The following is a 16412-nucleotide window of genomic DNA, read 5'->3' on the forward strand; positions in this document are numbered from 1 at the left end:
ATTTTTTGCTTTTGGGCTTCCCCTAAAGCTGCAGAGTTTAATTTATTTTTAGTCCACATAATGTTGCTTTACACTTGAAATCAAGACAATACAAAACACTGAGCAGTTTATTATATGGAATTAGTTTACATTTTATTTCTGGGAATTAACGTACAACACACTAGCATGTATATGTACTGGTCCCCCACAAACCATCCTTTTACCCTCCTCTCTATAAAGTTCTCAATAAAGCCCTTTTCCATTCCATTCACCCTCTCCCTCTAAAACAAAACACAAAATTTAAGATAGAAAAAATTATATATATAAAAAAAGTCAGATGCAAGCCTGTGTATTAGCCCAACAGTTTGTTGTCTGCACTCTCAATCCATTTTTTTTTTTACCAGTCATTCACTTTGATACCTTCCTGTGGCTAAACTCACCAGCGCTTCATTCTTAAAACATTATCACTCATTGATAAAGAATTACTAGCTCTCAAAGACAGCAATTTAGCAAATTTGCTAATCTGCAGTCTGCAAGGAAACTCCATTATTGTATTTCATTAACTGTATTTTTATACAGTTAAATACAGCAAGTTTCCCTTAAAGCACATAATTATTAAACATGGACTAATTATGTATTAATATTAAATTTAGTGTTCTGCAGTTTTTGCACATATTAATATTGAGTAAATCATTCTTAACCACACTCTTCTTCTGATCTGTATGTTGATCTGTTTGGGATACTGTTGCCATGAAATGAACACATTTTAGTGTAACTGAACCAATTCTGTCATGTTTAGCTCAACTCTATTTGCTATTTTCTTCCTTTGGTCAAAGTTTAGATAACTGGATGAGGTTCCTGTTAATCTCAGACACATTTCTGCAACCTGATGAAATAAAACAGAGAAAAAGGGGTATGAACACTGTCTGTAAGTAAATATTGTCAAAAGTGAGACAGATCACACATGCAAATGCTGTAACGTGTTTGATGCATACCTGATAAAGCCATGGATAAACGAAATTCATCATTTAGAATTTGGAGGATTTCTCTCACTCCTTCCTCACCCTGGCAATATGAGAAACATGTGTCAGTGTACAACAAATTGTGTGCTAATGGCCTTAACTGTGAATACTACACTGCCAATAACTGTGAATCACTAATAACTTTGCTGGCAAATTCTTAGCCCCACTCCCCCACAGTTACCTTGTAAGCAAGGCCCCAGATTGCTGGTCTTCCGATAAACACACATCTAGCTCCCAGAGCCAAGGCCTTCAGCACGTCACTGCCTGTGCGTATCCCACCGTCCATGTACACCTCAATCCGGCCTTGCACTGTGTCTGCTATCTCAGACAGACAGTCTATCTGTGTTCAGGAGCAAAGCAAAAGACAAGGACATAATAAGAAAAACAGTGAGTTGGGGAGGGAATGAAGGAAGGATAAAGAAAGAAGCAGGTGAAATGCAGAACAGCAAAAAAACAACAACAAAAAACAAAAAAAAACAGGTGATTTTTTAAATACATATTTACTAGGGATGGAACAAAACACGAATAATCACACCTGTGCGCATAATATGTTTAATGTCACGTGAAGGCAGCATGTTCCAAACATTGTGGCACTTAGTCAAAAATCTAGGGCAGATATACCAATATGTGACTGCAACCTGTTCTGTGCCATATTGCTAAAAAAAAAAAAAAAAAAAATCCTATTTTCGATTTTAATTGATTTAATAACACAGACTTTGTGTACACACAGGAGAAACTTACACACTGACGTACACTGGATTATTCTTCAATAAGCCGATTTGTGAATGCACTAAACAAGTCACTGAAGAAACTTTGAAGGAGCAATTTTATTTTTTTTTTCCACAAAAAATCATGGATCCTCACCGAGAGCGATGACAATGCAGTTTTTAGAAATGATAGAATTTATTTCTAGCTAAATATATGCCAGAATAAGATGGTTAATCGCAATTACACCATTTTAAAAAATCCCACTAAAACTGTAATCCAAATTAACCAAATTAATCATGACAATTGCCCAGCACTTACTGCAGCCAATCAGATGGTTCCTATTTTGACTGAATTTTTTTTTAGAAATAAAACAATTATTTATACATTAGATGTTCATAACAATAATAAAGTAAATCTATCAAAAACATAATAAAACAAATATAGGGGTCATAAATACAGATACAGATAGATTATTTTGCATACTAATGATAAGCTAGAGAGACCCAATACAAAATCCTTTTTTTTTTTTTTATTCCTCTCCGAAAAAGATCCAAACCTTGACTCAAAAACCGTGATCTATTCCATGAAATTTGTGATTTGTTACACTACTACTTAGATGTAAAAAACAATATTTTTCCTCACCGTTGCTGGTCCTCCATCTAGTTGTCTTCCACCGTGATTGGACACAATGATCCCCTGGACTCCATGCTGAACAGCCAGCTCTGCATCCTCTTTAGTCAGAATTCCTTTAATAATGATGGGCAGGCGGGTGAGAGACTGCAGCCAAGTCACATCTTTCCAACTGATTGATGGATCCAGAGTGTTTGCAGGAATTCCGTACTCTTCAGGACCGGCATTTTCCTGTAGCAGGAGGCACAATGTTTCATAATGTTGATTTAATAATGCGCCAATAGAGAAGTCTCAGGCTATGCTCACTCAGCAGGTAACAGTGGACAAAATCTGACCTTTTCGTAATATAAGACACATCATTTTTGTCTATGTGGCAGTGCGAATAGCAAAGAAAATTACATTGACCATGTACATCTGACCATTTAGATTCTGAATTTGAATACTTTTTTGTGGTACTGAAATTCTATACCTAATACAACGCAATGCAAAAATTCAAATTTTCAGATTATCTTTTTAAATGTGACTCATATCTGATATTTGCCTGAACAGTTCATGCCATGTAAACAACAGCTGGGCTTATCACAGAGAATACACTGGAGCGTGCTGTATAAAAAAGGAACGTCATTCTTCCACAGACACTTCTTTAGTTTGTCTCATTTCCTTTAAATTTTGTTTTAAAGCTTTTTTTTTCCTCCACATCTTGTGGCCCTGTTTCATTAAAAAACATTGAGTGGTTGTGCTACAAGCCGTCTAATATTACTGAAAAAGAGATATCAGTCTAAATATTTATGAGCTCTGTTTTCTCATTATCCCACCAATGAAACCCTCATTTACCACTGTTGTCTGTTTTCCCTTTTTGCCTTTTTCTCACAGAGAATTCAGTTTGATTCAATTTGACTCTTCTGGCTCCAAAAGTCCTAAACAGTCCTGCACCTTTGTGTGAAGCACTCTTTTTAGCTTGGTAATCCTTTTTTTTTTTTTTTTGTTACAAGTAATTTCACTGTAGACTATGCGCCTCTGTAGCCTCTGACTAAATTACACAGTTTGACAATTACTTTTACTCACATACTACTAGTGAATGCACCTCTAATGGTGGTGCATTGTTTTTCTGGATTGTATATTTAGGGTTCAAGCACCGAAGGTGCGTAGAACCCTATTGTTTTTGCTAAGATTTTTCTTCTTCTTCTTCTTCTTCTTATTATTATTCTTTTTCTCCTGTAAAAACAGTTGTGCAGCCTAAACCGTAAGTCATAGAGAAATGAAACTTGGTAGGTAGATGTAGGATCAGTGCATCTCGGTGGACAACAAAAATGGCACCGATTGGTCAAGTGGTGGCGCTATAAACAAGGAAATTCATTTTTCACAATTCTCTCAATAACTCAAAAACCATAAGACCTACATTCAAAATTCTTTTTTTGATGGATTCCTTGGGTCAATACCAACAACTCTCCAATTTGGACCATGCACTTCCGTCTATATAGATTTTGTGCTAATTTGCATAATATGCAAAACCTACTTTTGCAAACTAGTCCTAGGAATTTTGACCAATCCTGGCATGTTTGGTATCAAAACACTCGTGAGAGCATGCGCTTCAATATTCATTAAGAAAAAGTTGAAATATGTAAACAATATGTTTAAAAAGTGCTTTGTTCATTCATAATTGCTAATTGTTTGAAAATAGCTATATTGAAACTACTCTCTGGATATTTGGCCTATCACCTCCATTTCAGTCTTGCTGCACACTGTAGAGTCTCTAGGTAAATGTTCATTAAAAACATTTGTGAAAATTTCACATACAATACTCTCCAGGCATCAAGCAATCTGTGCGTCCTTGGAATTTCTAACCTAAATTGCTGTAACTCTGCAGTATTTGCTGTAATCTCACAATGTTAAAGACCTCTGTACAATATCACTCTGATGAAGCGCCATTTAATACAGAACTAGATTAAGAATAACTTGACATTACATGTCATATCAGAACATTCACTCCTTTGTGCCTCTTCTCAACATTAATAACAGGTGAAAGACTTTTGATCATTTTAAATGTGACAGAATGTCTCCAATTGTGTTAGACCTTCTTACACATCACCATCCTATGCTCTAGTAGGCACCATTGTGCTAGTTGGTGCTTGATGAAGCGCCATTTAATTCAGAACTAGATTTATAATAACTTCGTAATTACATGTCACATCAGAACATTCACTCCTTTGTGTTAATTTAAACTTGTTTGGTCAAACATTTCAGCTTGTTCTGCAAAGGTTCAAAGGTCAATCTGAATACCACTTTGTGAACATTCTGGTTGAAGCCACCTGATCAATACCAATAACATGTAGACACCTTTTGACTAGTTCTAACTCACTTAATGAATATCCTACAAAGTTCACTAGATTTACATGTGAATTTAAGCACTGATCAGGTTGAAAGGCCTCTGCTCAACATTAATAACAGGTGAAAAACTTGATAATTTCTAAATGTGACAGGGCATCTCCAATCATATTAGACCTTCTTACACATCACCATTCAATGCTCCAGTAGGCACCATTGTGCAAGTTGGTGCTTGAACCCGATGATTGCCGCTTGCGGCTATATTTATTATTTGTATTTGCTACAAGAGAAGAATTTGAATACTGTTCATATCGTTGCAAGCTCCTCAGCTTGATTCTGTGTTAGACTGAGAGTATTTTCCATCTTATCATTGTTCTCCTTTTATTTGTTATTTCAATATGTTTAATATAAAATGGGATTTCTCCAAATGTATGTATTGTCCTGCTCCTGCTTACGCTGGGCTGGTTAACCATTGCCCCTGCATACAAAACTGAAAATTAGCACTGAAAGATAAGTGGGTCCCACAGGACTCCAGCTGGAGTGCAGATCTCTATTGTGGTGGGTCTCACAGGCCATTAATCAAGTCTGCTCTTATTAACACCTGGACTGCACATTCACCTGGCACACACATGTTAATGGTCTACGTTTCAAGTTACTGGAGTGGATATATATATTTTTTGTAATAGCTCAGAGTGTACAGGGATAAGCTATTAACTAATTACTACTGGAATGATCTGGCAACCTATTAGTAAAGTTATGGTACGTGTCCACTAGCACTTAAGCCCTGACGTATCCTAATTATTTTAATAAAAAGAGAGCAAAAAAGTTCAGCAGGGCTCAACTTCACTGTAATGAAACCGACCGCCTGCCAATTGGGGAAGAGAATATACAAGCACCAAACACAAAACAGGCACCTTTCATCCACAGAAGAGAAGCTGAAATGAAGGAATTCAGACTTATACAACTATAGATTACAATGAGGTTAATTACAACATTTAAATCTTAAACTTATTATTGACTACATCTGTTGCTTTATTTAAATTAATGATCACCACGAACACACCCACACGGTGAGCAAAGAAATCCGGCACGGCAACGTGCATTTAAGAAAAGTGCTAGTGGACATGTACCGCTAAAATTCCAGCATTCCTTGTAATGATTACTGGTCGTTAATGGTCTGTATACTATTAGAAATAGTATAAAATTGACAAGAATACAGTCCATACACACAAGTCCATACGCATGTCTGTACTCTTACCTGAAAGATACCATCAAAGTTCTTCACTTTCAGGTGCGGGGGGAGCTTAAACTGGTTGCGAATGTCATCCCGGCGTTTGCCTGTGTACGGCACATCCACCGTGAGCACCAAGGCCTTGTAGCCTAGTGATTCCACTCTGTGTACTATCTGCTCCGACAGTTTCCGGTCACGATATACATACAGCTGGAACCAGCGGTAACCACTGGGTGCTGCAGCACTAATCTCCTCTACTGAGCAGGTAGAGTAGGTGCTGGCAATATAGCAGGTGTTCAGTGCCTCTGTGGCTGTGGGGAAAGGACATAGAGCAGGATTTAGAAAATAAAATCAGGAAATCTGCTTACTACACTGTTCTGCTTACTTTAGATTTGCTTTGATGTCTGAAGTTTATCTTTACTTTTGTAATAAGGCTATAAGGCAATGTAAAGCCATGCATGCCTAAATCATACTTGACAAGTACACTGACCCCAGTTAAAAACATCAGCACTAACTAACTCAAATTTTGTTTATTTTTACAATATAATACATCAATATTAATAAACCATAACAGCAAGTCTATTTAAACATAATAAAAAGAATGGTTTGATGTTTGATCTACATTAAACATCTTTGGTTTTATTATAGAACTATATGGTTAAACACCAAGCATGCCAATTACAACTACATACATGTAACATGAAACCTTTTAATTATAGAATTTGCAAAAAATGTCAGTATATCCCCATCTAGTGGCTAATGTTTACTGTCACTGTTGTCCCTCAATAAAAACAACTAATCTGTTAATACATGAACTCAGATGATGAGCAATGATGTACAGCTGCAGAAGTCTTGTAACTCATTCTAATCATTTTAAAGTGCTCATGCATGTGCTCCTGAATTCATGCTTACCTCTGGCAGTGGCCAGTTCTCCCTCATGCCAGGCAAGGCAGTGGAAAGCTGTGGGTGCAATACCCACAGGGAAACTGATCTCTGTGCCCAGCACAGTAGTTCGAGTGTCACTCACGGACACGTCCCGCAAGATCCGTGGCCTCAGGCGAATCCTGGACGTGATTTCAGCAAGAAAAAAGGGGTTAAATCATATATTTTTACACTTGACATTTACAGCGCCCTCCATAATTATTGGCACCTCTGGTTAAGAAGTGGATTTTTTTTTCTTATATTTATATATATATATATATATATTTTTTTTAATTTTTTTTTATTATTTTTTATTTTATTTTATATAATATAGGACAACAATGTGAAAAAAAGAGAGAAACAATTAGGCTTTAATTCAAGTGCCTTTATTTCGTGGGGAAAAAAATTACACATAAAGAAATAAATATTTTAAATTAAATTATGTGTGCCACAATTATTAGCACCCCTGGTATTAGCACCCCATTTTGCCAACAAGACAGCACTTAATCTTCTCCTATAATTCTTCATAAGATGGGAAAATACAGAAAGAGGGATCTTCTCCTGTGCACTCTCCTCTTCAGCTCACCCCACAAGTTTTCTATTGGGTTGAGGTCTGGGGACTGAGATGATCATGAGAGGAGCTTGATTTTGTGCCTTGTAAACCATTTTTGAGCAGTTTTGGCCCATATTTAGGGTCATTATCTTGCTGAAAGACCCACCACATTCTAAATGTCCTGATATCATCACCGATCCTCCCACATACTTATCATACTTACTGTTACGCCAGACCCACTTAGAGTGCTTGTTGCCAAAAAGTTTGAGTGTTTTTCAATCTGTGTTCTTGTCTGTACTTGTGTTCTTGTGGACTCGGGAAACGTCATAAGTTGCAGCCAAAGTACTGTTCCCTTTAGAAGTTTGCAGTTAGCCAAGTACACAACAAAGTACACAACTAAGATGTGTTTTTTTGCTCCTCTCTCATTATCGAGGATGCATGGAAGGTGACTTGTGTGGACGTCTTATAGTCCGATATCTCAAAATGCTCCTCATAGCAGGTTAAAAAAAAAAAAACGTTTAAAAAAACAGTACTGCTGTGTAATAAAATATTGTTTAAAAATATATTTAAATGAGAATGTAGGGGTTTAGACTTCAGATATGTGGTTTATAAAAAAGTGACTATGGAAACTATGCAAACTCTCTTTTTCTTTTAGAATGAAATCCACTTTTTTGACTGTGGATTTAAGATTAATATTTGCAACTAATGTCTGTTTCAATGTAATCTGCCTCATTCAAAAAACATTCCAGGTTGAAGTATTTCCAATAACTCAAATGTAAATGGGCAGGAATAAACATGGCTACGTTTTGAATCTTTAATAATGTTTATTAGTGGTGTAACAGACCAGCTCCTTGTCACATGATGAGAGCCATTTCAATTAAGCAAACCCCAGGCATAAAATATCAAACTAAGTGTTAAAAAATACAGTATAACTTTTTTCCAGACCAGAAAATACGTTTATAGAACACACAAGACTATTTTAAACATTTACCAGTTTCTATTATATGTGCCTTATAAATAATTAACAGTATTTTTTTCGTCCATAAAAGAGAAAAGATAAAGTACCTCTTGTACGCCAGTAGATTGTCATCTCTAGTACAGCACTCATCTGCTCCAGCTGCGTAGTAGTCCCAGGTAGCTTTGGAGAGATGCTGTTTGGCATACTCCTCAAAGTCAGTCAGACATACCATAGCCATCTCGCCACAGACGGCTCCCTCCCTACACAGCAAAACAGCCATAACATCCTCAAAGACACGCTAAAGAGTTTTTATAACAGAATACAGAAGTCTTTTCCCATAAAACAATACATAGCATTAGAAATTACATTGCTTTATTACAGGTAGTGGTTTTGATTCCTGCATGTAAAGCTGTGCTTATTTATTATATTAAAAAAAGGATCACCTTAATTAGTACTTGAGGGGACTGATAAAATTTAGCATCACAGTAGAATATACATTTTAGAATTTATCCTGGTATTATGATATCTTATGATACTTAAAATTAATATTTTCAGAGTTTCACAGACTTGACAGCGCTGGTTTTGGTATGTTTTTGCTCTTTTTTCCTCTGTGAAAATTAAACCAAAAGGAACCTTGTACTGTATTGCAAACATTAACCAGAAAGAGACCAAGTTTCAAGCAAGTCACCCATTACATGACACTGAAATGAAATGTCAGGTCCTAGATTTCATTATCACTGTGTGAAAAACACAATGCAAAAACTTAAAAAAAACAAACAGCTGCCAACAGTGACACATACATTGTTTGATATTTTGTGGGTATAATATGATTCGTCATTACCTGTCAAATATGCCACTAAAGTATTGCTAAAACTTTACTTTCAATTATTTACCTGTGAGCTACTTAAAATGAAATGGAGAAACTGGCAGTCAATCTTTTTAGGAGCTAACAAAGTTTAAAAAAAAGAGAACCGATCCACAAATAAATATTTGCCTATAATATTCACTGAAGCTCAACATTAATTTACATCGCATACACTGAAGATAAACTGGATCAGAATAAACATGAAACATTATTATAAATAATATTGTGTGTAGATGTTTTTTTTATTTATACTTATATTTAATAAGAGGAAAAAACATGCTTTGGAAACTCAAAAATATTAACCAAAAAACTGATGTGCTGATTTCCAACTAACTAAACGCCTTAACAGACTTTCTTTTTTCCCCTAATAGGTTCATTGTTTATTTATTTACTATAAACTTCTAGTTTTATCAACAACGTTATTTCTATTAAAACAAACACTCATTTTCTACTACATCTTGAGATAACAACATACACATCTTGATCAATGAAAGCAATTCCCAGAGATCTGATACTTAAACATATAGCTTAAACATATGGATACTCTGACCGTGGCTTACCCACGTGAGACCTGTGCTTTTCTCTTTGCTGTGGTCAGCGAACCTGAACGAATCTCACGGCTTTTCATTTTCAGAACAAACAAGCTCAGAGTTTGTTTGACTGAGAGCTGCATGCTAGAGTGTCATCACAGCAAACACAGAGATCAGCTTCTTACTGCACCCCAGACTGATCTGCTTTGATTTCTTTAGGTCTCAGAATATTTAAACTGCCATCTTGGGAAAACACTGTTCACTACACAGCTATGGTAACTTTATTAGAAAGAACACAAATAATATCTAATTTGTCATCAAAGAAAAAAAAACAACTAAATAAGTACATTGGCCCTTTAAGGCTTCCATTCAAATTATATTCAACAGTTTATTTTTTGTGTAATTATTTGCTTTTTATAAGGCAATAGCTTACTCTCAATCTGCTTTGCGAGATAAAGCTTTTGTGTCACATATAAATACAGCAGAGATTACGCTGGCAGTAAATGTGACCCCAAAGTGACCCTAGCTTCTAATGTGGTGTTTACTATATTGTTGTCTTTTATTGTGTCAAATGCTAAAAGTTGAACATATGTCACCAGAAATGTATTTTCTTATAGCATGCAGGCCTAGTGCAAAGTTTCATACTGTTTAAATATTAATCACATGGATACTGCATGCTCAACAAGTACCTCAGCCTCAACTAAGACAAAAAAAAAACCTTAAACAACAGAATGATATTTTTTTATCTAATCCTATTCTTAACCAACAGTTTAGTACTTTAAGTAACAAACTCCATGATATACACATTACATGTTTTGCTCTTTTAACAAAACTCTGAATCTCCATTTTGTTGTTTTTCATTATTTAAATAATTTAACACAGACAGCTACTCTTTGCAATGTGTCGATATTTAATGATTAATGCACAAACAGGATTGTTGCAAATTTAGTTAAAATAATCTTCTTATATTGACTTTCAATATGTATGAAGCATTAAAAGATGGATTTTAGTTCTATATATTTTTCTTCTATAATCAGATTTAAATGTTTTGCTTAAATCAGTGGTCCTATGTCATCAACAGATGTGATTATGATTTATAAACTCATTTTTTAGACATATTTTTGGATATTGTGGATTGATCAGAGTGTGATTTGAGTTTGTGCTCAGGCAAACTCAGTGAACAAGGCCAAAAGACACTTCAGAAATGCACATTAATGATTAACATGAAGAAAAATATATTCAAGATTTTTTTTTATCACTCAGCAGTGATAAATACATGTGTACTTATATTTTACACATATTTTTAACTTTGTATTACTTGTAAATATCCAGGACAAACTTGCAAACTTAAACCAGAAATAGTACAGAAATAAGTTAAGGCTGAATGGTCATACAATAAAACAATAACAACTAAACAACATAATTATTAAACAACACAGCAACATTTAAACAACAATGATTTAACAACAAAGCAATTTAACAATACAGCAATTAAACAACACAAACACAGCAATGAAACAACAACAATTAAACAATATAATAATTAAACAACATAATGATTAAACAACTCAATAATTAAACAACACTACAAATTAAACAACAACAATTACATAACAGCAATTAAACAACACAGCAATTAAACAATGATAGAATAACAGCTGTGATGTTTAATACAGAGGATACAGAGGATAATATTTGTAGAAAGCTGAAGACAGTAGTTTCACATATGTTAGTTAGCTTAAAGCTAATTAAAGCTAGCCGGTTGCTAACCTACACTAAGGTGCTAAACTACACTGGCTGCTGGTAAAAACACGGTTCCTCACTCTGACCACCAGGTCCATGAAGTCCACCATGCTATCTATAAACACACTCAACAGCCTGAACAGGTCAGAAAATACACCAGTCAATAACACTACCAGAACCCCTGACAGAGAATATAACAGTAATATACTATAACCGTTAACCAGGTTAAATATTAGTTAAATATGGACAGTACTCTTACCTGGTCTGAGGTGAATGGTGTAATCAGCTCTGCTGTAACTATAGTTTGGTTAGCTGGCTAGACTGACCTGCTGTCCTAATTACAGCACGGTCCTTCTAAACTTCAACAGCCTTGTTTTTATCCGCCCGGTGAAAACACACACAGACACACCTGAACCAGACCGCTAACTGTGCTGCTCTGAGTCCGCTCTCCTGCTCCCTGAGCCCGGCGTGATCCAGCCCTCACACCGCCACCACTACCACCACTACTTCCACCACTGCTTCTGCTGTTGCTGAGGGGAACAGGAGGGGGAGCTCACCGCGGAAAACTTCACCACACTGTCTCACAGATTCATTTTATATTACTATCTGCTGCACATGTGCAGGTTATATTAGATTAAATATGAGGCGCTCTGTGTTCTCTCTGTGTGTTGAAGTATTAATGTCAGCTATCGGTTTATCAGAATAAATCAGGGAAGCTGTAAACCAGAGGAAAGAAAAATGGCAGCGTTGTGTGGTCTGTTAGTCTGTTCATGTGCTATTAGTGACTGTAGGTGGCAGCAGATGATTGATAATGATTGACCCAAGAAATATTTTTTTCTTCATTTTCTGAATCAGTTTCTGATTTTGCTATGAACATTGTTGTTTTTTTTCTATAAACTACAGACAACATGTCTCCCAAAGTCCAAATAAAAATATTGTCATTTAAAGCATTTATTTGCAGACAATGAGAAATGGCTGAAATAACAAAAAAGATACAGAGCTTTCAGACCTCAAATAATGCAAATTCATAATCATGAAGTTTTAAGAGTTCAGAAATCAGTATTTGGTAGAATAACCCTGGTTTTTAATCACAGTTTTCATGTGTCTGAGCATGTTCTCCTCCACTAGTCTTACACACTGATTTTGGATACATTTATGCAACTCCTGGTGCAACAATTCAAGCAGTTAAGCTTGGTTTGATGGCTTGCGATCATCCATCTTCCTCTTGATTATATTACAGAGGTTTTTAATTTGGTAAAATCAAAGAAACTTGTCATTTTTAAATGGTCTCTTATTTTGTTGCAGAGCTGTATAATGTTTTTGCTGGCAGGGATATTTTACAAAGATTAATCATAGAGAAATAATGGAGGAAAGATTTATTTTATATATTTTGGATGTAAAGGGTTTTGTAGAAGTTTATTGGACCTACATAGTATAACCTAGTATAATCCACTCAGGTAAGCATGATTAAATTAGGAGTGGTGTTTTAAGATGTTTGAAATTGTATTGGCCTCTAGTAATCTAGGGATTTAGTTAGTGTAAACATATTAACTGCATTTATGTAGTGTTTCATGTGGAAATTAAATTCACCTATTTGTTTTCCTCGTAGACAATTTCTGTATATAAGGCTTTCAGTCACAATAAACAATATTATTAATATTATATTACTGGAACAAATCCTATATACTTACATACTCTGACATACAAATTGTTTTACATTCTGACTTGGCTTTCTGGCTCTACTGAAATTGTTGAAAGTACTGGAATTGCTATGCTAAAAATATAATTAATGCAATAACCCCATAGATGGTGGTTGATCAGTATGTTTTTGTCTGAGTTTGAGGGGGATAAACTGGTCTACAAGTATAATCAGTCTGCTCAAGCTACACAACCAGCATGACCAGCAATAATGGGCTGCATGACCAGCAAGCCAAGCCAGTGGACCAGCATGACCAGCAGGACCAAAGCATTGACAAAATCAAATGCACCATGCAATTTACCAGCTAGCTTACCAGCATAGGACAAGCTTCATGGGGGGACCAGGATTTCACCCACATTGACCATCCAATGCCAGTGCTTCAGTCTCAGTCAGACTGAAGCACTGCCACCATAACATAATCTCTCCAGTTTATATGTACCTACATATACAACTACTAACATATACCATCGTCTAAACAGCCAATGTATTCATAAAGATATATGTCAATAATCTGGGGTGAGAATTTTGTTTAATGGGTAAATATTTTAAAGTGACAGGATCTGTCCTGGACTTATATTGGAATAAGTTGTGCACCAATTCAGTCAATTATTTATCAGAGTTCAGGTATATGTCCATACAGCAACTGATCAAAAAATGGATCTTTGTTGAATGTTTTAATTGTTTCTAACAAGACTGTCGCCAAATACAGTATTTATTATCTGATTCTAACGATTTAGTTCAGTATAATGATAAGATCTACAGTATATTTAACAGGAAATGAACCAGTCCAGGTTTTGTCTGACTACTACTCTGAAAATTATATTACAGTGTTTAATGCAGAACCATAAAAAAGCCTGTCCTTATATATCAACCTCCCAATATGACAAATTCTTTATGTGATTATAACTGTAAACAGTAAACTCACCGATTGCAGAATAGATTGTTCATTTTTTCAGAACAGCGTGCAGTACAGCCTGCAAAAAAAATTAACAGAGATATATTTAGTTTAAAAAAATATTATTATTATTATTATTATTATTATTATTATTATTATTATTATAGTTTTATGAAAATGGATAGTAATTAAACCACACTGCCTTTTTATCACAGGACCAACAAAAAAGAAAAAAAGAAAAACAATATCTCAGGACACTGGGTGGCAGCCGAGAAAACAAGTTAACAGTTGAATTGATTACATCATCATCTTGTCTTTGATTTTGGTTTAAAATGTATTTAAAATAAAGCTCTGTGCACCACACTAAACACTGAATTACCTTTCAAAAGAATTTATATTTTTTATGTAAATTTATATAAATACATGTAAAGTTAAATGGACATATCTATTTCGGTGCGAATATTTTACATATACTAAAGCATATGAGAAAATGATTTCATTTTGTTTATTTAATTCTTTATGGTGTTTAATTCCATTTGTTCAGATATTTGCCATGTACTTTAAATCCAAAGTACAATAAAAAGACAAAAACAGGGCCAACCATATTTCACCACCAAAGAAGTTCCACTGTTAACTGTTAGTGGAGTTAAATTTATTTTTTAGCTTACATTTTTTCAGTACTAGTTTAATTTAGTTTTAGAACCTAAAACAAAGAACTTTCTTTATTTAACTTAACTAAATGTAGTTATATTAAATAAATCTTTCCAATTGCTTGTTTCCACATTAAGTAATATTTTCATATTAAATGAATAAAACACTTTTTAGACAGTACTATTACTGAAATAGTACTTTTAAGGGTACTAAAGAATTTATGGTACACACATTTTGATAAGTATTCCAAAATTAAACTTATTTTACACTTCCATATTTTATTAGCTTTCAGAGATATTTTTTACAACATTGTTATCCAGTAGATTTAATGAGTATTACACACTAATTTCAAAGAGGAGAAAAAGGTCAAACAGAACATAAATAATAAAATGAAAATATTTATAGAAAAACATTAAATGAGTTGCCCTGTCCCTTTAGGTTTTCTATGAGCAAAGACACAGCCTAGTTCATGTGATGTTTGTATGACATTGCTTTGTAGTTATTTTTACTTTTATTAATAGATTTTATTTTTTCCGCTATTTACATAAATGGTCATGTGTCAGACTGAGATACAGAATTTGAGTGAATGTGGCTTTGTGAGCTGTCAGCAGCATGTGAATGGTGAGAGCAACCAGCAATGGTGCTCCACACATACACCATATAGCTGCATTCACACACTGTTAAAAGCATATTGTTGAGGTACATTTCCAGAAGGGGGGCTGTGTTTTTCCAGCTTTGCTAAATAATTAACAAATTGAATCTAAAAATAGAGTAAAATATGAAACAAACTTTGGATACAGCAAATCAGAAAAAGATGAAAGCTTAATTTCAGCTAGTAATTGTAAAACTACAAGTTAAATTGCTACTATTATTGGAGGCAGTGTGTTTTGTAGATATGAGTCAGTGCATATTATGTATATTGAACAGAGGGTTTTTAAATATAATGTAATCCCTGTTCACAGTCTTAATGGGTGGAAGGTAAATGTGTAGCAGTTGTATGAAGTAAGATGTTCCTACCTGGTCATTGACGCTCTTGCTTTGGTCCTGTGACCTGTCCTCTTTTCGTGGGACACATGCGTTAGGTAGGGTCATACCCCAGAAGCCCAACCCCTATCTACTGGAATCGGCTCTTCCCCTGGCTTTGATACCAATACTAGTTGTTCATAGAAACACACACACACACACACACACACAGATAAACTAAGCCACTGTCAGCATTGTGGGCCTGGTCCTCACATTGTACATGACTGAATAAGGGGCCGACAGTAACTTTTTTGTTCTGATTGTGTTTAATGTGTGTATCCCTCCCATGACCCCCAGGTGTACAGTCAGGCTTTTGTCACATCCTTTTGATTCTGCTGTCTTAAATTTCTTACCCTCTTAAATAAACTCTTTATATACTTTATATAAGTATGAGTCTTATGGATGTAGGAATGCAGATGTCTGGAAATTTAAGATATTAATAATATGTTTAAATTGTACCTTAATTTTACATTTTTAATATTGTTCATATATTTTTAATTTAACTAAGAGAATTAAGATATTTATGATGCAGAATACTTATGTGGTTATGAATCCTAAGATGTATTATTCTAATACTGTTGACTTAATCCCTTAAATCCTAAACTGTAAAAATGTTTATCTTGCACAAAAAACAACACAAAAAAAATCCCAAATGCTGACACTTTAACACTTATTTTTA

General features: G+C 34.7%; 1 protein-coding gene across 2 annotated transcripts; it reads right to left on the reverse strand.

Annotated features, from left to right (window-relative positions):
* Positions 1–106: 106 nt before the first annotated feature.
* hao2 (hydroxyacid oxidase 2 (long chain)) lies at positions 107–12170 on the reverse strand. Of its 2 annotated transcripts, none has more exons than XM_022680452.2 (8): positions 11875–12170; positions 8435–8587; positions 6808–6959; positions 5923–6206; positions 2352–2570; positions 1183–1341; positions 975–1044; positions 107–865 (listed from the first exon to the last, which is right to left on the reverse strand). In XM_022680452.2, exons 2-8 carry the CDS (start codon positions 8563–8565, stop codon positions 810–812), a joined length of 1071 nt encoding a protein of 356 aa, XP_022536173.1. In that variant the 5' UTR covers positions 8566–8587; positions 11875–12170; the 3' UTR covers positions 107–809. The 2 variants fall into 2 exon arrangements, with proteins under 2 accessions (XP_022536173.1, XP_007255667.1); XM_007255605.4 differs by having other exon boundaries at positions 11725–12169.
* Between the last annotated feature and the right edge of the window lie 4242 nt (positions 12171–16412).

Source organism: Astyanax mexicanus, chromosome 11 (assembly GCF_023375975.1).
Source record: "Astyanax mexicanus isolate ESR-SI-001 chromosome 11, AstMex3_surface, whole genome shotgun sequence".
Taxonomy (NCBI): domain Eukaryota; kingdom Metazoa; phylum Chordata; class Actinopteri; order Characiformes; family Acestrorhamphidae; genus Astyanax; species Astyanax mexicanus.